Raw genomic sequence first — 25,344 nt, forward strand, 5'->3', positions numbered from 1 at the left:
ACATGGTTTAAGAGGTGAAACATGGAGATGAAACCTGGAGATGAAACATGGTTTCGAAGGTGAAACATGGAGATTGAACTTGGAGATGAAACATGGTTTAGGAGGTGAAACATTGTTTAGGAGGTGGAACATGGAGATGAAACCTAGTTTAGGAGGTGAAACATGGAGATGAAACATGGAGATGAAACATGTAAATGAAACATGGAGATGAAACATGGAGATGAAACATGGAGATGAAACATGGTTTATGAGACGAAACATGGACATGAAACATGGAGATGAAACATGGAGATGAAACATGGAGATGAAACATGGTTTAGGAGGTGAAACATGGTTTAGGAGATGAAACATGGAGATGGAACTTGGAGATGAAACATGGTTTAGGAGGTGAAACATGGATTAGGAGATTACATGGAGATGAAACATGGTTTAGGAGGTGAGACGTGGAGATGAAACATGGATTAGGAGATTACATGGAGATGAAAAATGGTTTAGGAGGTGAGACGTGGAGATGAAACACGGTTTAGGAGATGAATCATGGAGATGAAACGTGGAGATGAAACATGGTTTAGGAAATGAAACATGGAGATGAAACATGGTTTAGGAGATGAAACATGGAGATGAAACATGGTCTAGTAAATGAAACATGGAGATGAAACATGGTTTAGGAGGTGACACATGGGGATGAAACATGGTTTAGGAAATGAAACATGGAGATGAAACATGGTTTAGGAGGTGAAACATGGAGATGAAACATGGTTTAGGAGATGAAACATGGTTTAGGAGATGAAACATGGAGATGAAACATGGTTTAGGAAATGAAACATGGAGATGAAACATGGTTTAGGAGATGAAACATGGAGATGAAACATGGTTTAGGAGATGAAACATGGTTTAGGATATGAAACATGGTTTAGGAGATGAAACATGGAGATGAAACATGGTTTAGGAGGTGAAACATGGATTAGAAGGTGACTTGTATGTGGTCAAAGAAAGAAGATGGAGGCTCAGTTAACAAGAGTTTGGCTGGTCTCACTTGCAGCAGCTGCCTTGATGACAGGCTCCTTGTTGAGGTACGTGGCCCAGTAGACCAGGTTGAAGGTTCCAAAGAGCACGGGGAACACGATGCGGGCCATCTTGTCGATCTTGCTCACGCTGTTGTACGTCTTTTTGGGGTCGGGGCCTTTGGACTCGCAGGTCTTCATCTGGACCGACGTGCTGTTGGAGATGGTGGAGATGGACGAGTCCTTGGCCATGTTGGTCGAGTAGTTCACCGCCATCGCGCGCGCATTGTTGGCCTTCTTGGACAACGCCAGCGGTTCTTTGCGCTGCGGGAACAACAACAACAACAACATGCTGTATGTACACTAAAACATCTCATCACATCCCAATCGCGATTTTTACTCATGTCCATTCCCGATTGATTTACAATTTTAAAATAAAACAATAAAAAATAAAAAATAAAAAATAAAAAATAAAAAATATAAAATAAAAAATAAAAAATAAATATATTAATTTATTTTATATTTTTTAATCGCGATTCATTCAAAAATGTTGAGACCCCTAATATATACAGTACACACTAAAACATCTAATCACATCCGAATCACGATATTTACTCATCCCCATTCCCAATCAATTTATAATTATAAAATGTATATATATATAATATATATATATATATATATAGTATATATAATTTTTATAATTATATATTATATATATTAGTATAATATATATGAGTAACTATATATTACTCATCACAAATAATTTATAATGATAGTATATATCATTTTTTAATTAAAAATTCAATTATAAAAATTTAATATACATATATATATATATATATATATATATATATATATATATATATATATATATATATATATATATATATACATCTATATATAATTTTTTTATTAAAAATTAAATTATAAAAATTATATATATATATATATATTACATTTTTATAATTGAATTTTTAATTAAAAAATGATATATACTTATATATACTTTTTAGTGTGTACTGTATACTGTATATTAGGGGTGTTTTATTTTCGAATAAATAGTACGTAGGCATGTATATATGTATATATTTATAGATAGATATGTGTGTGTGTGTGTATATATATATATATATATATATATATATATATATATATATATATATATGGGGATTTTTTTAAATCGTGATTCATTCGAAAATAAAAAAAATTTGACACCCCTGATATATACAGTATTTACACACATATGTACACATATATACATAAATATATATACTCAATATACATATATACACACGTACAGTATAAATATATACATACACACATACACACGTACATGTATACATTTATACGTATCTATATATATGCAAATATATATATATACATACATAAATACTTATACATATCTATATAAAATATATATTTGCTTGTCAATGTCATTTATATATGTAAATACTTTTTTTTATCACGATTTATTCGAAAATAAAAATGTTTTGACACCCCTAATATATACAGTATTTACACCCATATATGTATACATATATACATAGATATATACTCATATATACACATATATATCTATAAATATATACATACATACACACACATATATATACACATGTATACATATATACACATCTATACATACATATATACACATATATTGATGTATCTATCAGTGACGTGCAGTCACTAGAGACAGGTGAGGCCCATCATGGAAAGAAAAAAAATGTAAAAAGAAAAAAAAAAAATTAAATTGTTATATGTAACCAGTGATTATACTATAAAGTTATTTTCCATTTAACTTCACCAGTTTTAGATTATTTTTATTCAAAATCGCTGAATTTTCACATTTGCCGTTCAAATACTGAGAAGAGACGGTGCGGTGAACAGCAGCCAGTTGAGGCACGTCACTCAGTGCCTCAACATGGATTGCGCAATGACTCGGCTAACTGCTGGCCTGCTGTGCAGTGAGACTGTATTGCTATATGAACTATATTATACATTTCCATAGTTTAGTTAGCTGAGGTATATAATGTACAGTGTATTTTGTCAACAACTGTATGTGTGTAATGTATTTCTTGTGCTGAGCGATCATAAAACGGCTGCAAAAGACGCACTGGCTGAGGCTCGCCTCCTGCACCCCCGCCGTAGAATTGTTATATCAACTAAAGCCCACACTTAAACTTTCCACGTGCAAGATTGAATCTATTTAAAAAAATTATTTCATAAGAAGCCAAAAAGTGCAAAAACAATAATGTTGGTGTTGGAGGAGTTGTGAATGACTGCAGGGACACAACATTAGGTACACCTGCAGACTGCAGGTGTACCTAATTCACAACTCCTCCAACATGAACATTATTGTTTTTGCACTTTTTGGCTTCTTATTAAATAACTTTTGTAACCTATTTTCATGGGCTTTCCTCTTTGTGATGTTAAGTTCCTGTTATGCGCTGTTATACAGTATATGCCTTGAGCTCTTATTTTGAAGGCGCTAAGAGCGGAAGTGATGTCACGTTGCGGAGGTTTTTGAAAGAAGGTAAATAAAGTGGTCCTCGTGTAAACTGGAGCCTCCGTGTTTGTTATTTTGTAGTTTCATACAGTATAGGCGACATTTATAAACCCTCGGTTACACTTTTTTAAATAGATTCAATCTTGCACGTGGAAAGTTGAAGTGAGGGCTTTAGTTGCGGCGCATGGACTTAATTTCTAAGTAAAGGTAAGACCATAATAACGTTTTTTTAATTAAATGTGCTTTTTTGTGTGCTACAGTTTGTATGTGTAAAGTTAAAGTTAAGTTAAAGTAGCAATGATTGTCACACACACACTAGGTGTGGTGCAATTTGTCCTCTGCATTTGACCCATCCCCTTGATCACCCCCTGGGAGGTGAGGGGAGCAGTGGGCAGCAGCGGCGCCGCGCCCGGGAATTATTTATGGTGATTTAACCCCCAATTCCAAGCCTTGATGCTGAGTGCCAAGCAGGGAAGAATGCTGGTATGAGCTTTTAAACATAACCCGTTAACTGCTGCCAATCAAATGGTGAATAAGATACTCTTTAGGGTTCATATGTTTGTAAATCTGACTGTGATGAAGTCAGTGCCTCACCAGTCATCAACCTCACCGCACGTCACTGATATATATATATATATATATATATATATATATATATATATATATATATATATATATATATATATATATATATATATATATATATATACATATGTGTTTTTTTTTTTTTTAATCGTGATTCATTCGAAAATAAAACATTTTTGACACCCCTAATATATACAGTATTTACACACATATGTACACATATATACATAAATATATACTCAATATACATATATACACACGTATATCTATAAATATATACATACACACATACACACGTACATGTATACATTTATACACATCTATATATATGCACATATATATACATACATATATACTTATACATATCTATATATTTGCTTGTCAATGTCATTTATATATGTAAATACTTTTTTTTATCACGGTTTATTCAAAAATAAAAATGTTTTGACACCCCTAATATATACAGTATTTACACCCATATATGTATACATATATACATAGATATATACTCATATATACACATATACACACACATATATATATATATATATATATATATATATATATATACATACATACACATATATACACACATGTATACATATATACACATCTATACATACATATATACACAGATATTGATATATCTATACATACTGTATATATTTTCTGTAAACATTTTTATAAATATATATATATAATATACATTTGTGAGTCAATATCGATGAATTTACACGATTCTCAATACCTTCTTGGAATAAAATCAAAACTGGGCCCGCGTTTACTTTTAAATTGACCACCATGGAAGTATTATTGTAGCAACATGATTTGCAAACGTATCTCAATAACTGCGCGTGTAATCCACCCTTTTGAAAAAAAAACCAATGTGCAATTAAAAACATAAAACTACAAATGAAAAAAATATATATAACCACCCTCTTGTCCCGCCCCGGTCCTGTATCGTCTCTCTCGAAGTATCGATACTTGCACGTACTTTGGGCTGCTGCGCCTCCATGGCCTTCTTGCCGTCCCACGCCCAGCTCCTCTTGGTGAAGTAGTTGACGGTGGCGAACTCGATGAGGGCGGAGAAGACGAAGGCGTAGCACACGGCGATGAACCAGTCCATGGCGGTGGCGTACGCCACTTTGGGCAGCGAGTTGCGCGCGCTGATGCTGAGCGTCGTCATGGTGAGCACCGTGGTCACACCTGCGGGGGCGACACCTGTAATTAGCGTCCTGCGGATGACGGCGATGGTGATGGCGAGGGCGAGGGCGAGGGCGAGGGCGCTCACCGAAGACGGTGCGTGCTGGCACAGACTCCCTGTTGAGCCAGAAGGACACCTGGGACAGGATGACGGTCATGAAGCACGGCATGTAGGTCTGGATCACAAAGTAGCCGATCTTCCTCTTCAGGTAGAAGTGAGCCATCATCACCGTGTACTGACCTGTAATCAATACATCAATCAATACATCAATCAATCCATCTATTCATCAACCGATCAGAGGCTGGTGTAGATCATTAGATTCATATTTGTAATAATAAATCTCAGTGTTAGATCCATATTTGTAATAATAAATATCAGTGTTGGATTCATATTTGTAATAATAAATATCAGTGTTAGATCCATATTTGTAATAATGAATCTCAGTGTTGGATTGATATTTGTAATAATAAATATCACTGTTAGATTCATATTTGTAATAATAAATATCAGTTTTAGATTCATATTTGTAATAATAAATAGTCTTAGATTCACATTTGTTATAATAAATATCAGTGTTAGATTCATATTTGTTATAATAAATATCGGTATTAGATTCATATTTGTAATATCAGTGTTATTCATATTTGTAATAATATATATCAATGTTGGATTCATATTTGTAATATCAGTGTTAGATTCACATTTGTAATATAAGTGTTGGATTCATATTTGTAATAATAAATATCAGTGTTAGATGGATATTTGTAATAATAAATAGTGCTAGATTCATATTTGTAATAATAAATAGTGTTAGATTCATATTTGTAATAATAAATAGCAGTGTTAGATTCAAATTTGTAATAATAAATGTCAGTCTTAGATTCATATTTGTAATAATAAATCTCAGTGTTAGATTCATATTTGTAATAATAAATATCAGTGTCAGATTCATATTTGTAATATCAGTGTTAGATTCATATTTGTAATATTAAATATCAGTGTTAGATTCATATTTGTAATAATAAATAGTATTAGATTCATATTTGTAATAATAAATAGCAGTGTTAGATTCAAATTTGTAATAATAAATGTCAGTCTTAGATTCATATTTGTAATAATAAATCTCAGTGTTAGATTCATATTTGTAATAATAAATATCAGTGTCAGATTCATATTTGTAATATCAGTGTTAGATTCATATTTGTAATAATAAATATATGTTAGATTCATATTTGTAATAATAAATCTCAGAGTTAGATTCATATTTGTAATAATAAATATCAGTGTTGGATTCATATTTGTTATAATAAATATCAGTGTTGGATTCATATTTCTTATAATAAATATCAGTATTAGATTCATATTTGTAATATCAGTGTTAGATTCATATTTGTAATATAAGTGTTGGATTCATATTTGTATTAATAAATATCAGTGTTAGATGGATATTTGGAATAATAAATAGTGTTAGATGCATATTTGTAATACATATCAGTGTTATATTCATATTTGTAATATTAAATATCAGTGTTAGATTCATATTTGTAATAATAAATAGTTTTCGATTCATATTTGTAATAATAAATAGCAGTGTTAGATTCAAATTTGTAATAATAAATGTCAGTCTTAGATTCATATTTGTAATAATAAATCTCAGTGTTAGATTCATATTTGTAATAATAAATATCAGTGTCAGATTCATATTTGTAATATCAGTGTTAGATTCATATTTGTAATAATAAATATATGTTAGATTCATATTTGTAATAATAAATCTCAGAGTTAGATTCATATTTGTAATAATAAATATCAGTGTTGGATTCATATTTGTTATAATAAATATCAGTGTTGGATTCATATTTCTTATAATAAATATCAGTATTAGATTCATATTTGTAATATCAGTGTTAGATTCATATTTGTAATATAAGTGTTGGATTCATATTTGTATTAATAAATATCAGTGTTAGATGGATATTTGGAATAATAAATAGTGTTAGATGCATATTTGTAATACATATCAGTGTTATATTCATATTTGTAATATTAAATATCAGTGTTAGATTCATATTTGTAATAATAAATAGTTTTAGATTCATATTTGTAATAATAAATAGCAGTGTTAGATTCAAATTTGTAATAATAAATGTCAGTCTTAGATTCATATTTGTAATAATAAATCTCAGTGTTAGATTCATATTTGTAATAATAAATATCAGTGTCAGATTCATATTTGTAATATCAGTGTTAGATTCATATTTGTAATATTAAATATCAGTGTTAGATTCATATTTGTAATAATAAATAGTATTAGATTCATATTTGTAATAATAAATAGCAGTGTTAGATTCAAATTTGTAATAATAAATGTCAGTCTTAGATTCATATTTGTAATAATAAATCTCAGTGTTAGATTCATATTTGTAATAATAAATATCAGTGTCAGATTCATATTTGTAATATCAGTGTTAGATTCATATTTGTAATAATAAATATATGTTAGATTCATATTTGTAATAATAAATCTCAGAGTTAGATTCATATTTGTAATAATAAATATCAGTGTTGGATTCATATTTGTTATAATAAATATCAGTGTTGGATTCATATTTCTTATAATAAATATCAGTATTAGATTCATATTTGTAATATCAGTGTTAGATTCATATTTGTAATATAAGTGTTGGATTCATATTTGTATTAATAAATATCAGTGTTAGATGGATATTTGGAATAATAAATAGTGTTAGATGCATATTTGTAATACATATCAGTGTTATATTCATATTTGTAATATTAAATATCAGTGTTAGATTCATATTTGTAATAATAAATAGTTTTCGATTCATATTTGTAATAATAAATAGCAGTGTTAGATTCAAATTTGTAATAATAAATGTCAGTCTTAGATTCATATTTGTAATAATAAATCTCAGTGTTAGATTCATATTTGTAATAATAAATATCAGTGTCAGATTCATATTTGTAATATCAGTGTTAGATTCATATTTGTAATAATAAATATATGTTAGATTCATATTTGTAATAATAAATCTCAGAGTTAGATTCATATTTGTAATAATAAATATCAGTGTTGGATTCATATTTGTTATAATAAATATCAGTGTTGGATTCATATTTCTTATAATAAATATCAGTATTAGATTCATATTTGTAATATCAGTGTTAGATTCATATTTGTAATATAAGTGTTGGATTCATATTTGTATTAATAAATATCAGTGTTAGATGGATATTTGGAATAATAAATAGTGTTAGATGCATATTTGTAATACATATCAGTGTTATATTCATATTTGTAATATTAAATATCAGTGTTAGATTCATATTTGTAATAATAAATAGTTTTAGATTCATATTTGTAATAATAAATAGCAGTGTTAGATTCAAATTTGTAATAATAAATGTCAGTCTAAGATTCACATTTGTAATAATAAATCTCAGTGTTAGATTCATATTTGTAATAATAAATATCAGTGTTAGATTCATATTAGTAATATCAGTGTTAGATTCATATTTGTAATAATACATATCAGTGTTAGATTCATATTGTTTATAATAAATGTCAGTGTTTGATTCATATTTATAATAACAAATATCAGTGTTAGATTCATATTTGTAATATCAGTGTTATTCATATTTGTAATATCAGTGTTATTCATATTTGTAATAATAAATATCGTGTTGGATTCACATTTGTAATAATAAATGTCAGTGTTGGATTCATATTTGTAATAATAAACATCAGTGTTAGATTCATATTTGTAATATCAGTGTTATTCATATTTGTGATAATAAATATCGGTGTTAGATTCATATTTGTAATAATAAATATCAGTGTTTGATTCATATTTGTAATAATAAATGTCAGTCTTGGATTCATATTTGTAATAATAAATCTCAGTGTTAGATTAAAATGTGTAATAATAAATTCAGTGTTAGATTTATATTTGTAATAATAAATATCAGTATTAGATTCATATTTGTAATATCAGTGTTTTCCATATTTGTAATAATAAATAGTGTTAGATTCATATTTGTAATAATATATATCAATGTTAGATTCATATTTGTAATATCAGTGTTAGATCCATATTTGTAATATAAGTGTTGGACTCATATTTGTAATAATAAATAGTGTTAGATTCATATTTGTAATAATAAATAGTGTTAGATTCATATTTGTAATAATAAATCTCAGAGTTAGATTCATATTTGTAATAATAAATATTAGTGTTAGATTCATATGTGTTATAATAAATATCAGTGTTAGATTCATAATTGTAATAATAAATATCAGTGTTAGATTCATATTTTTAATAATAAATATCAGTGTTGGATTCATATTTGTAATAATAAATCTCAGTGTTAGATTCATATTTGTAACAATGAATCTCAGTGTTAGATTCATATTTGTAATAATAAATGTCAGTGTTAGATGTTTGGGTTATAACGTGATGTATTGTTGTGTTATTTGTTTTCTTTCAACTCAAACATGGCCGTGTTTTATCCCAGAATCTTTCCCACCAGCATGTACAAATTTTTTTTACAGGTGGGTTAATTAATAAAAGCAACAATTAAAGTTATAATAATGTTTTTTTTTGTAAATATATTCTTAAAAAATAAAATAAATTAAAAAATAAATATCCTTTTAAAATAAAAAATCGATTCTTGAAAATGACAAATGACTGACTGGTATACACACACAATAAATACCGACTGGTATACACACATAATAAATACTGATCGGCATACACACATAATACGTACTGACTGATATACAAACGTAATAAATACTGACTGGTATACACACATGTTATTGATGTTGATATTATTATTTTTTGTTTGACTACTTTTGGATTGTTTTGTGTCATGTTTGTGTGTCCTCTCAATGACTCTGTTGATTGCGAGTCTGAATGTTGCTGTGCCGGATTTTGGAATTGGATTTGTATTATTATGGTATTATTGTGTATTATTTTGTTGGACTGATTAATAAATAAATACAAAATAATAATAAAAGCAATGAAAATAAAACTAAAAATAAAACTGATGAATCGATTTAGAATTAAAAAAAATAAAAATTGCAATTTGGATGTGAATTTAAAAGCAAAAAAAAAAAGAGAAAAAAATAATATAAATGATGAATCGATTTAGAATTAGAAAAAATAAAAGTTGCGATTTGGATGTGACTTTCAGAGCAAAAAATAAATAAAAAAAAAAACAAAAATTATGAATCGATTTAAAATTAGGAAAAAAAAATTGCGATTTGGATGTGAATTCAAGAGCAAAAAAAAAAGATGAATCGATTTAGAATTCGAAAAAAAAAAAATTGCGATCTGGATGTGAATTTAAGAGCAAAGAAAAAATGAAAAAAAATTACGAATCGATTTAGAATTTAAAACAAAAAAAATGTGATTTGGATGTGAATTTAAGAGCAAAAAAATGAAAAAATAATATAAATGATGAATCGATTTAGAATTAGAAAAAAAAGTTGCGATTTGGATGTGACTTTCAGAGCAAATAAATAAATAGACAAATGATGAATCGGTTTAGAATTTGAAAAAATAAAAATTGCGATTTGGATGTGAATTTAAGAGCAAAAAAATAAATAAATAAATGATGAATCGATTTAAAATTAGAAAAACAAAAAATTGTGATTTGGATGTGAATTTAAGAGATAATCTATAAGTGATGAATCGATTTAGAATTAGAAAAAAATAAAAAATTGTAATTTGGATGTGAATTTAAGAGAAAAAAAATTAAATTATGAATCGATTTAGAATTAGAAAAAATACAAATTGCGATTTGATGTGAATTTAAGAGCAAAAAAATATTAAAATGACGAATCAATTTAGAATTAGAAGAAATAAAAATTGCGATTTAATGTGAATTTAAGAGCAAAAAAAATATTAAAATGACGAATCGATTTAGAATTAGAAGAAATAAAAATAGTGATTTGGAAGTGAATTTCAGAGGAAAAAAAGATGAATTGATTGAGGATTAGAAAAAATAAAAATTGCGATTTGGATGTGAATGAAAGAGAAAACAAAATAAAAAAATAAAAAATGGATGAATCGATTGAGAATTACAAAAAAATTTAAATTGGGATTTGGGTGTGAATTTAAAAGCAAAAAAACAAAGAAAAAAAATTATGAATTGATTTAGAATTATAAGAAATACAAATTGTGATTTGAATGTGAATTTAAGAGAGAAAAAAAAGGATGAATCGATTGAGAATTAGAAAAAATAAAAATTGCGATTTGGATGTGAATTTAAGAGCAAAAAAAATGACAAAAATAGCGGGAGGAGCTGGACAAAGTGGCTGGGGAGAGGGAAGTCTGGGCTTCCCTGCTTAAGCTGCTGCCCCCGCGACCCGACCTCGGATAAGCGGAAGAAGATGGATGGATGGATGGATTCAGAATTACAAAAAAATAAAAATTGTTATTGGGATGTGAATTTAAGAGCAAAAATAAATAAATAAATAAATAAAATAAATGATGAATCGATTTAGAATTAGAAAAAATAAAAATCGAGATTTGGATGTGAATTTAAGAGAGAGAGAAAAAGATTAATCGATTGAGAATTAGAACATGCTTTAATTGCGATTTGGATGTGAATTTAAGAGAAAACTAAATAAAATTAAAAAATGAATGAATCGATTTAGAATTAGAAAAAATTTAAATTGCGATTTGGATGTGAATTTAAGAGCAAAAAAAAATGAAAAAAATAAAATAAATGATGAATCGATTTAGAATTTGAAAAAAATAGAAGTTGCGATTTAGATGTGACTTTAAGGGGGAAAAAATTATTAAAATAAAATAAATTATGAATCGATTTAGAATTAGAAGAAATAAAAATTGTGATTTGGATGTGAATTTAAGAGAAAAAAAATGAATCGATTGAGAATTAGAAAAAATAAAAATTGTGATTTGGATGGGAATTTAAGAGAAAACACAATAAAATAAAAAATGGATGAATCGATTGAGAATTACAAAAAAATTAAAATTGGGATTTGGGTGTGAATTTAAAAGCAAAAAAACAAATAAAAAAAATTATGAATTGATTTAGAATTATAAGAAATACAAATTGTGATTTGAATGTGAATTTAAGAGAGAAAAAAAAGGATGAATCGATTGAGAATTAGAAAAAATAAAAATTGCGATTTGGATGTGAATTTAAGAGCAAAGAAAATGACAAAAATAAAATAAATGATGAATTGAATTAGAATTTGAAAAAAATAGAAGTTGCGATTTAGATGTGACTTTAAGAGCAAAAAAATTAATTAAAATAAAAATAAATTAGGAATAGATTTGGAAGAAATAAAAATTGTGATTTGGATGTGAATTTAAGAGAAAACAAATGAATTGATTGAAAATTAGGAAAAATTAAAATTGTGATTTGGATGTGAATTTAAGAGAAAACAAAATAAAATAAAAAATGGATGAATCAATTTAGAACTACAAAAAAATGTAAATTGGGATTTGGATGTGAATTTAAAAGCAAAAAAAATAAGAAAAAAAATATGAATCGATTTAGAATGAGAAGAAATACAAATTGTGATTTGAATGTGAATTTAAGAGAGAAAAAAATAAATAAAAAGATGAATCGATGAAAGGGACATGCGGTAAAAAATGGATGGATTTATAATTAGAAAAAATAAAAATTGCCATTTGGATGTGTATCGATTTTTTTTTAGCGCCCCCAATGATTATGTTACAATATACAGGTAATGCACTCTCGGGTTAAAAATATCCTGTACTTTTTTCCGTGTTTAATCCCAGAATCCTCCCCACTGTGACGTAAAAAAAAAAAAAAGAAAAACAAAGTTACAGGTGGAGTGGTGGTCAGATCTTGTTAAACACGCCATGATTGCATTTTCCCTCACAGGGAACAAATGAATAAAAATCCTAAAGTGGATCTGACGAGTCTGCATGATGAACGCCGCTTTCTCCTGTCCCGCTAATCCCTTGTCACAATCCTGTCTATCCTCTGTGTGTGTGTGTGTGTGTGTGTGTGTGTGTGTGTGTGTGTGTGTGTGTGTGTGTGTGTGTGTGTGTGAGAGAGAGAGAGAGAGACAGGCGCTGTCCCGCCCACATCGTCCTCAGAGCTGGGACACCAGCGAGACGGACCGGGGGCAGCAGGTGCGCTCCAGTGAGGGGGCGGGGTCAAGGGTCAGCCTGCAGGAAAGTTTGGGACTCTATCTTTATTTTCATCATCATCATCATCATCATCATCATCATCATGTCCCGCGTGAGAGCGGCGCCCGCGTGGCCCGCGCCACGACCAGCGGCCCGCAGCCCAGCCCGGTGGTGCCGGGCGGGGGCCTCCCGCGCTCGCATCTGACGTGCCGCTCAAGTCGGACGGCGAGGGGCGGCGGCGTGAGAGGCGGAGCCAAAGATGCGTCTCTGGTGGACTTTGACCGTCGGGTTCTGGAGCGTCTGCGGCGAGCTGCCGTTCATCGCCGACAACAACGCCGCCATGCTGGTCAACTGGTGAGTGCCGGGCTCGCGTCCAAAAAGTGGCCTTGGGCTCAACCGCCGAGGTCAAAGGTCAACCCCGTCCACTCTGAGCTATTCTCGGCCGCTCAGTAGGTCAGATTAGCATCGGCTAATTAGTTTGTCCGAGTTGAAATCATCCCCGGGGAGACATCTTCACAACTTTATTTTACGTAACACATCGCAGCAGATTGCCGCTGGCCCCGCCCCTTTCCCTCCGCCGGCCAATCCCAGAGCGGTGACATCACTGGGTAAAAGCACAACTGATGCGTGCGGATTAACGACATAGCTGGGACGCTGGATAAGTGTTTTTTTTTTTTTCATCTGGGCCCAGCTGGCCGCATGTGGGACTTGTTCCCAAATCACTCATGCATCGTCACGACACCGTACTGTCACTTTAAGAACACAACACCGTACTGTCACTTTAAGAACACAACACTGTACTGTCACTTTAAGAACACAACACCGTACTGTCTCTTCAAGAACACAACACTGTACTGTCTCTTTAAGAACACAACACTGTACTGTCTCTTTAAGAGCACAACACTGTACTGTCTCTTTAAGAACACAACACTGTACTGTCACTTTAAGAACACAACACCGTACTGTCTCTTTAAGAACACAACTCTGTACTGTCTCTTTAAGAACACAACACTGTACTGTCTCTTTAAGAACACAACACTGTACTGTCGCTTTAGGAGCACAACACTGTACTGTCTCTTTAAGAACACAACACTGTACTGTCTCTTTAAGAGCACGACACCGTACTGTCTCTTTAAGAGCACAACACTGTACTGTCTCTTTAAGAGCACAACACTGTACTGTCTCTTTAAGAACACAACACTGTACTGTCTCTTTAAGAACACAACACTGTACTGTCTCTTTAAGAACACAACACTGTACTGTCGCTTTAGGAGCACAACACTGTACTGTCTCTTTAAGAACACAACACTGTACTGTCTCTTTAAGAGCACGACACGTACTGTCTCTTTAAGAGCACAACACTGTACTGGCTCTTTAAGAGCACAACACTGTACTGTCTCTTTAAGAACACAACACTGTACTGTCTCTTTAAGAACACAACACTGTACTGTGTCTTTAAGAACACAACACTGTACTGTGTCTTTAAGAACACAAGACTACTGTCTCTTTAAGAACACAACACTGTACTGTCTCTTTAAGAACACAACACTGTACTGTGTCTTTAAGAACACAACACTGTACTGTGTCTTTAAGAACACAAGACTACTGTCTCTTTAAGAGCACGACACTGTACTGTCTCTTTAAGAGCACAACACTGTACTGTCTCTTTAAGAGCACAACACTGTACTGTCTCTTTAAGAACACAACACTGTACTGTCACTTTAAGAACACAACACCGTACTGTCTCTTCAAGAACACAACACTGTACTGTCTCTTTAAGAACACAACACTGTACTGTCTCTTTAAGAACACAACACCGTACTGTCACTTTAAGAACACAACACTGTACTGTCACTTTAAGAACACAACACCGTACTGTCTCTTCAAGAACACAACACTGTACTGTCTCTTTAAGAACACAACACTGTACTGTCTCTTTAAGAGCACAACACTGTACTGTCACTTTAAGAACACAACACTGTACTGTCACTTTAAGAACACAACACCGTACTGTCTCTTCAAGAACACAACACTGTACTGTCTCTTTAAGAACACAACACTGTACTGTCTCTTTAAGAGCACAACACTGTACTGTCTCTTTAAAAACACAACACCGTACTGTCACTTTAAGAACACAACACCGTACTGTCTCTTCAAGAACACAACACTGTACTGTCTCTTTAAGAACACAACACTGTACTGTCTCTTTAAGAGCACAACACTGTACTGTCTCTTTAAGAACACAACACTGTACTGTCTCTTTAAGAACACAACACTGTACTGTCTCTTTAAGAACACAACACCGTACTGTCTCTTTAAGAACACAACACTGTACTGTCTCTTTAAGAACACAACACCGTACTGTCTCTTCAAGAACACAACACTGTACTGTCTCTTTAAGAACACAACACTGTACTGTCTCTTTAAGAACACAACACTGTACTGTCTCTTTAAGAACACAACTCTGTACTGTCTCTTTAAGAACACAACACTGTACTGTCGCTTTAGGAGCACAACACTGTACTGTCTCTTTAAGAACACAACACTGTACTGTCTCTTTAAGAACACAACACTGTACTGTCTCTTTAAGAACACAACACTGTACTGTCTCTTTAAGAACACAACACTGTACTGTCACTTTAAGAACACAACACCGTACTGTCACTTTAAGAACACAACACTGTACTGTCACTTTAAGAACACAACACCGTACTGTCTCTTCAAGAACACAACACTGTACTGTCTCTTTAAGAACACAACACTGTACTGTCACTTTAAGAACACAACACTGTACTGTCTCTTTAAGAGCACAACACTGTACTGTCTCTTTAAGAACACAACACTGTACTGTCTCTTTAAGAACACAACTCTGTACTGTCTCTTTAAGAACACAACACTGTACTGTCGCTTTAGGAGCACAACACTGTACTGTCTCTTTAAGAACACAACACTGTACTGTCTCTTTAAGAGCACGACACCGTACTGTCTCTTTAAGAGCACAACACTGTACTGTCTCTTTAAGAGCACAACACTGTACTGTCTCTTTAAGAACACAACACTGTACTGTGTCTTTAAGAACACAACACTGTACTGTGTCTTTAAGAACACAACACTGTACTGTCTCTTTAAGAACACAACACTGTACTGTGTCTTTAAGAACACAACACTGTACTGTGTCTTTAAGAACACAAGACTACTGTCTCTTCAAGACCACAACACTGTACTGTCTCTTTAAGAACACAACACTGTACTGTCTCTTTAAGAGCACAACACTGTACTGTCTCTTTAAGAACACAACACTGTACTGTCTCTTTAAGAACACAACACTGTACTGTCTCTTTAAGAACACAACTCTGTACTGTCGCTTTAGGAGCACAACACTGTACTGTCTCTTTAAGAACACAACACTGTACTGTCTCTTTAAGAGCACGACACCGTACTGTCTCTTTAAGAGCACAACACTGTACTGTCTCTTTAAGAGCACAACACTGTACTGTCTCTTTAAGAACACAACACTGTACTGTGTCTTTAAGAACACAAGACTACTGTCTCTTTAAGAACACAACACTGTACTGTCTCTTTAAGAACACAACACTGTACTGTCGCTTTAGGAGCACAACACTGTACTGTCTCTTTAAGAACACAACACTGTACTGTCGCTTTAGGAGCACAACACTGTACTGTCTCTTTAAGAACACAACACTGTACTGTCTCTTTAAGAGCACGACACCGTACTGTCTCTTTAAGAGCACAACACTGTACTGTCTCTTTAAGAGCACAACACTGTACTGTCTCTTTAAGAACACAACACTGTACTGTGTCTTTAAGAACACAAGACTACTGTCTCTTTAAGAACACAACACTGTACTGTCTCTTTAAGAACACAACACTGTACTGTCTCTTTAAGAACACAACACTGTACTGTGTCTTTAAGAACACAACACTGTACTGTCTCTTTAAGAACACAACACTGTACTGTCGCTTTAGGAGCACAACACTGTACTGTCTCTTTAAGAGCACGACACCGTACTGTCTCTTTAAGAACACAACACTGTACTGTCTCTTTAAGAACACAACACCGTACTGTCTCTTTAAGAGCACAACACTGTACTGTCTCTTTAAGAACACAACACCGTACTGTCACTTTAAGAACACAACACCGTACTGTCACTTTAAGAACACAACACTGTACTGTCACTTTAAGAACACAACACCGTACTTTCTCTTCAAGAACACAACACTGTACTGTCTCTTTAAGAACACAACACTGTACTGTCTCTTTAAGAGCACAACACTGTACTGTCTCTTTAAGAACACAACACTGTACTGTCTCTTTAAGAGCACAACACTGTACTGTCTCTTTAAGAACACAACACTGTACTGTCTCTTTAAGAACACAACACTGTACTGTCTCTTTAAGAACACAACTCTGTACTGTCTCTTTAAGAACACAACACTGTACTGTCTCTTTAAGAACACAACACTGTACTGTCTCTTTAAGAGCACGACACCGTACTGTCTCTTTAAGAGCACAACACCGTACTGTCTCTTTAAGAGCACAACACTGTACTGTCTCTTTAAGAACACAACACCGTACTGTCACTTTAAGAACACAACACCGTACTGTCACTTTAAGAACACAACACCGTACTGTCACTTTAAGAACACAACACCGTACTGTCTCTTCAAGAACACAACACCGTACTGTCTCTTTAAGAACACAACACTGTACTGTCTCTTTAAGAGCACAACACTGTACTGTCTCTTTAAGAACACAACACTGTACTGTCTCTTTAAGAACACAACACTGTACTGTCTCTTTAAGAACACAACACTGTACTGTCGCTTTAGGAGCACAACACTGTACTGTCTCTTTAAGAACACAACACTGTACTGTCTCTTTAAGAGCACGACACCGTACTGTCTCTTTAAGAGCACAACACTGTACTGTCTCTTTAAGAACACAACACTGTACTGTCTCTTTAAGAGCACAACACTGTACTGTCTCTTTAAGAACACAACACTGTACTGTCTCTTTAAGAGCACAACACTGTACTGTCTCTTTAAGAACACAACACTGTACTGTCTCTTTAAGAACACAACACTGTACTGTCTCTTTAAGAACACAACACTGTACTGTCTCTTTAAGAACACAACACTGTACTGTGTCTTTAAGAACACAACACTGTACTGTCTCTTTAAGAACACAACACTGTACTGTCTCTTTAAGAACACAACACTGTACTGTGTCTTTAAGAACACAACACTGTACTGTCTCTTTAAGAACACAACACTGTACTGTCTCTTTAAGAACACAACACTGTACTGTCTCTTTAAGAACACAACACTGTACTGTGTCTTTAAGAACACAACACTGTACTGTGTCTTTAAGAACACAAGACTACTGTCTCTTTAAGAACACAACACTGTACTGTCTCTTTAAGAACACAACACTGTACTGTCGCTTTAGGAGCACAACACTGTACTGTCTCTTTAAGAACACAACACTGTACTGTCTCTTTAAGAGCACGACACCGTACTGTCTCTTTAAGAGCACAACACTGTACTGTCTCTTTAAGAGCACAACACTGTACTGTCTCTTTAAGAACACAACACTGTACTGTCTCTTTAAGAACACAACACTGTACTGTGTCTTTAAGAACACAACACTGTACTGTGTCTTTAAGAACACAACACTGTACTGTGTCTTTAAGAACACAAGACTACTGTCTCTTTAAGAACACAACACTGTACTGTCTCTTTAAGAGCACAACACTGTACTGTCTCTTTAAGAACACAACACTGTACTGTCTCTTTAAGAACACAACACTGTACTGTCTCTTTAAGAACACAACTCTGTACTGTCTCTTTAAGAACACAACACTGTACTGTCTCTTTAAGAACACAACTCTGTACTGTCTCTTTAAGAACACAACACTGTACTGTCGCTTTAGGAGCACAACACTGTACTGTCTCTTTAAGAACACAACACTGTACTGTCTCTTTAAGAGCACGACACCGTACTGTCTCTTTAAGAGCACAACACTGTACTGTCTCTTTAAGAGCACAACACTGTACTGTCTCTTTAAGAACACAACACTGTACTGTCTCTTTAAGAACACAACACTGTACTGTGTCTTTAAGAACACAACACTGTACTGTCGCTTTAGGAGCACAACACTGTACTGTCTCTTTAAGAACACAACACTGTACTGTCTCTTTAAGAGCACGACACCGTACTGTCTCTTTAAGAGCACAACACTGTACTGTCTCTTTAAGAACACAACACTGTACTGTCTCTTTAAGAACACAACACTGTACTGTCTCTTTAAGAACACAACACTGTACTGTGTCTTTAAGAACACAACACTGTACTGTGTCTTTAAGAACACAACACTGTACTGTGTCTTTAAGAACACAAGACTACTGTCTCTTTAAGAACACAACACTGTACTGTCTCTTTATGAACACAAGACTACTGTCTCTTTAAGAAAACAACTCTGTACTGTCTCTTTAAGAACACAACACTGTACTGTCGCTTTAGGAGCACAACACTGTACTGTCTCTTTAAGAACACAACACTGTACTGTCTCTTTAAGAGCACGACACCGTACTGTCTCTTTAAGAGCACAACACTGTACTGTCTCTTTAAGAGCACAACACTGTACTGTCTCTTTAAGAACACAACACTGTACTGTCTCTTTAAGAACACAACTCTGTACTGTCTCTTTAAGAACACAACACTGTACTGTCGCTTTAGGAGCACAACACTGTACTGTCTCTTTAAGAACACAACACTGTACTGTCTCTTTAAGAGCACAACACTGTACTGTCTCTTTAAGAGCACGACACCGTACTGTCTCTTTAAGAGCACAACACTGTACTGTCTCTTTAAGAGCACAACACTGTACTGTCTCTTTAAGAACACAACACTGTACTGTCTCTTTAAGAACACAACACTGTACTGTCTCTTTAAGAACACAACACTGTACTGTCTCTTTAAGAACACAACACTGTACTGTGTCTTTAAGAACACAACACTGTACTGTGTCTTTAAGAACACAACACTGTACTGTGTCTTTAAGAACACAAGTCTACTGTCTCTTTAAGAACACAACACTGTACTGTCTCTTTAAGAACACAACACTGTACTGTCTCTTTAAGAACACAACACTGTACTGTGTCTTTAAGAACACAACTCTGTACTGTCTCTTTAAGAACACAACACTGTACTGTCGCTTTAGGAGCACAACACTGTACTGTCTCTTTAAGAACACAACACTGTACTGTCTCTTTAAGAGCACGACACCGTACTGTCTCTTTAAGAGCACGACACCGTACTGTCTCTTTAAGAGCACAACACTGTACTGTCTCTTTAAGAGCACAACACTGTACTGTCTCTTTAAGAACACAACACTGTACTGTCTCTTTAAGAACACAACACTGTACTGTCTCTTTAAGAACACAACACTGTACTGTGTCTTTAAGAACACAAGACTACTGTCTCTTTAAGAACACAACACTGTACTGTCTCTTTAAGAATACGGCCTCACCTCGGCTGGTGCTGATGTCCTCAGTACCCGCTGTCTGGTCGAGCAGGTGGTACTGGTTGAGTCTGGAACCTTCCTCGGCCACCACCACAGACTTGGCCGCACCTTTGGTCCAGGTGTAGACCACCTCAGACACCGGGTACGCGTCTGAGGGAGCAAAGCAAGTTTTGACCTCGGATCTTTCTCATCCTCCCTCATCGCTTTGGACATTTCATTAGGTACACCTGTGGGACATTTCATTAGGTACACCTGCTGGATGCCTTGCTAGGAATACCTGCGGGACATTTCATTAGGTACACCTGTGGGACATTTCATTAGGTACACCAGCTGGGCACTTAATTAGATACACTTGATGGATGCTTTTTTTAGGTACACCTGTGGGACATTTTATTAGGTATTATCAGTAACAGTATCAGTATCAGTAACAGTATTAGTAGCAGTAGCAGTAACAGTATTAGTAGCAGTATTAGTAGTATGAATAATAGTATTAGTAGCAGTATCAGTATTATAAGTAGTAACAGTATTAGTAGCAGTAGCAGTATTATCAGTAATAACAGTATTAGTATCAGTATTATCAGTAATAACAGTATTAGTATTAGTATTATCAGTAATAACAGTATTAGTATCAGTATTATCAGTAATAACAGTATTAGTATTAGTATTATCAGTAATAACAGTATTAGTATCAGTATTATCAGTAACAGTATTAGTAACAGTATCAGTATTATCAGTAATAACAGTATTAGTAGCAGTATTATCAGTAACAGTATTAGCAACAGTATTAGTATATATTAGTAGCAGTAGCAGTATTAATAGCAGTATCAGTATTATCAGTAATACCAGTATTAGTAGCAGTATTATCAGTAACAGTATTAGTATTATATTAGTAGCAGTAGCAGTATTATCAGTATTATTATTAGTAACAGTATCAGTATTATCAGTAACAGTAGCAGTATTATCAGTAATATTATCAGTAACAGTATCAGTATTATCTGTAATAGTATTAGTAACAGTATTAGTAATATCAGTAACAGTATTAGTAGCAGTAGCAGTATTATCAGTAATAGTAGTACTAACAGTATCAGTATTATCAGTAATAGTATTAGTAACCGTATCAGTATTATCAGTAATAGTATTAGTAGCAGTATCAGTATTATCAGTAATAGTATTGCTAACAGTATAAGTATTATCAGTAATAGTATTAGTAACAGTATCTGTATTGGCAGTAATAACAGCATTAGTATCAATATGCACAGTAACAGTATTAGTAGCAGTATCAGTATTATCAGTAATAGTATTAGCAACAGTATCAGTATTATCAGTAATAGAATTAGTAACAGTTTCAGTTTTATCAGTAATAGTATTAGTAGCCGTATCAGTATTATCAGTAATAGTATTAGTAACAGTATCAGTATTATCAGTAATAGTATTAGTAGCAGTATTATTAGTAATAGTATTAGTAACAGTAGCAGTATTAGCAGCAATAACAGTATTAGCATCAGTATGTACAGTAACAGTATTAGTAGCAGTAACAGTATTATCGCTGATAATACGGATACCGTTACTAATACTATTACTGATCATTTATCAGTAATAGTATTAGTAACAGTATCAGTATTATAAGTAATAACAGTATTAGTAGCAGTATCAGTATTATCAGTAATAATAGTATTAGTAGCAGTATTATCAGTAACAGTATTAGTAACAGTATTAGCAATATTAGTAGCAGTATTAATAGCAGTAGCAGTATTAGTAGCAGTATCAGTATTATCAGTAGTAACAGTATTAGTAACAATATCAGTATTATCAGCAATAACAGTATTAGTAGCAGTATTACCCTCAACAGTATTAGTAACAGTATTAGTATTATATTTGTAGCAGTAGCAGTATTATCAGTGATAACAGTATTAGTAACAATATCAGGATTATCAGTAATAACAGTATTAGTAGCAGTGTTATCCTTAACAGCATTAGTAACAGTATTAGTATATATTAGTAGCAGTAGCAGTATTAGTAGCAGTAGCAGTATTATCAGTAATATTATTAGTAACAGTATCAGTATTATCAGTAATAGTATTAGTAACAGTATCAGTATTATCAGTAATATTATTAGTAACAGTATCAGTATGATCAGTAATAGTATTAGTAACAGTATCAGTATTGGCAGTAATAACAGTATTAATATCAATATGTACAGTAACAGTATCAGTAGCAGTAGCAGTATTATCAGTAATAGTATTAGTAACAGTATCAGTATTGGCAGTAATAACAGTATTAGTATCAGTATGTACAGTAACAGTATTAGTAGCAGTATTGTCACTGATAACACTGATATTGTTACTAATACGATTACTGATAATTTATCAGTAATCGTATTAGTAACAGTATCAGTATTATCAGTAATAGTATTGTAGCAGAATCATTATTATCAGTAATAGTATTAGTAGCAGTAGTAGTATGATCAGTAATAGTATTAGTAACAGTATCAGTATTATATGTAATATTATTAGGAACAGTATCAGTATTATCAGTAATAGCATTAGTAACAGTATCAGTATTGGCAGTAATAACAGTATTTGTATCAATATGTACAGTAACAGTATCAGTAGCAGTAGCAGTATTATCAGTAATAGTATTAGTAGCAGTATCAGTATTGGCAGTAATTACAGTATTAGTATCAATATGTACAGTAACAGTATCAGTAGCAGTAGCAGTATTATCAGTAATAGTATTAGTAGCAGTATCAGTATTGGCAGTAATTACAGTATTAGTATCAGTATGTACAGTAACAGTATTAGTAGCAGTATTATCACTGATGACACTGATATTGTTACTAATACTATTACTGACAATTTATCACTAATAGTATTAGTAACAGTATCAGTATTATCAGTAATAGTATTGTAGCAGAATTATTATTATCAGTAATAGTATTAGTAGCAGTAGTAGTATGATCAGTAATAGTATTAGTAACAGTATCAGTATTATATGTAATATTATTAGGAACAGTATCAGTATTATCAGCAATAACAGTATTAGTATCAGTATTATCAGCAACAGTATAACTAACAGTCTTAGTATTATCAGTAGCAGTATTAGTAGCAGTATCAGTATTATCAGTAATATTACTAGTAACAGTATCAGTATTATCAGTAATAGTATTAGTAGCCGTATCAGTAATAGTATTAGTAACAGTATCAGTATTATCAGTAATAGTATTAGTAGCCGTATCAGTATTATCAGTAATAGTTTTAGTAACAGTATCAGTATTATCAGTAATAGTATTAGTAACAGTATCAGTATTATCAGTAATAGTATTAGTAACAGTATTTGTATTATCAGTAATAGCAGTATTAGTATCAGTATTATTAGTAACAGTATTAGTAACAGTACCAGTATTATCAGTAATAACAGTATTAGTATCAGTATTATTAGTAACAGTATTAGTAACAGTGTGGGAAACATCAGTGACAGTATCAGTATTATCAGTAACAGCATCAGTATTATCAGTAAGAGTATTAGTAACAGTGTCAGTATTATCAGTAACAGTATCAGTATTAGTATTTTTACAACACATATGGTTAGATGAGTATGTTTTCTATTCATGCCACTGACAGGTGTACCTAATGTTGTGTCAGCAAACAGGTCGGGTCACATGACTTCCTCTCAGGTCACATGACTTCATCTCGTCCTTACTATTGTTGACATTGTTGCCCACCTGACCTCTGACTGCAATAACACCACCCTTGGCCACCTGTGACCAGCACCAGTCATGTGACCAGCACCAGTCATGTGACCAGCACCAGTCATGTGACCAGCACCAGTCATGTGACCAGCACCAGTCATGTGATCAGCAGGAGTCATGTGACCAGCACCAGTCATGTGACCAGCACCAGTCATGTGATCAGCAGGAGTCATGTGACCAGCACCAGTCATGTGATCAGCAGGAGTCATGTGACCAGCAGGAGTCATGTGACCAGCACCAGTCATGTGACCAGCACCAGTCATGTGATCAGCAGGAGTCATGTGACCAGCACCAGTCATGTGACCAGCACCAGTCATGTGATCAGCAGGAGTCATGTGACCAGCAGGAGTCATGTGACCAGCACCAGTCATGTGACCAGCACCAGTCATGTGATCAGCAGGAGTCATGTGACCAGCAGGAGTCATGTGACAGCACCAGTCATGTGACCTGGCTGAGCACATCTCAACTATGACAGAAAATTATTTTTTACTACACCCATTATAGGTCTGTGTGTGTGTGTGTGTGTGTGTGTGTGTGTGTGTGTGTGTGTGTGTGTGTGTTTGTGACTGTGTGTGTGTGTGTGTG

The 25,344-nt window shown here is 33.0% G+C and overlaps 2 protein-coding genes across 3 annotated transcripts in view; one reads left to right on the forward strand and one right to left on the reverse strand.

Annotated features, from left to right (window-relative positions):
• Positions 1–257: 257 nt before the first annotated feature.
• The window catches only part of gabra5 (gamma-aminobutyric acid type A receptor subunit alpha5), a 74,191-nt gene continuing 49,104 nt past the window's right edge, over positions 258–25,344 (reverse strand). For both annotated transcript variants that reach the window (XM_061977580.2, XM_061977581.2), the window contains 4 exons: positions 21,018–21,161; positions 5,393–5,545; positions 5,096–5,307; positions 258–1,328 (listed from right to left, as the gene is read on the reverse strand). In XM_061977580.2, the coding sequence (XP_061833564.1) occupies positions 1,008–1,328; positions 5,096–5,307; positions 5,393–5,545; positions 21,018–21,161 (830 nt within the window). In that variant the 3' untranslated portion in view covers positions 258–1,007. The remainder of the gene's footprint in view (positions 1,329–5,095; positions 5,308–5,392; positions 5,546–21,017; positions 21,162–25,344) is intronic.
• gabrb3 (gamma-aminobutyric acid type A receptor subunit beta3) overlaps positions 13,586–25,344 on the forward strand; it is a 115,082-nt gene continuing 103,323 nt past the window's right edge. The window contains exon 1 of the mRNA XM_061977576.1: positions 13,586–13,818. Coding sequence (XP_061833560.1) covers positions 13,724–13,818 — 95 coding nt within the window. The 5' untranslated portion in view covers positions 13,586–13,723. The remainder of the gene's footprint in view (positions 13,819–25,344) is intronic.

Source organism: Nerophis lumbriciformis, linkage group LG18, assembly GCF_033978685.3.
Source record: "Nerophis lumbriciformis linkage group LG18, RoL_Nlum_v2.1, whole genome shotgun sequence".
Classification (NCBI taxonomy): Eukaryota; Metazoa; Chordata; class Actinopteri; order Syngnathiformes; family Syngnathidae; genus Nerophis; species Nerophis lumbriciformis.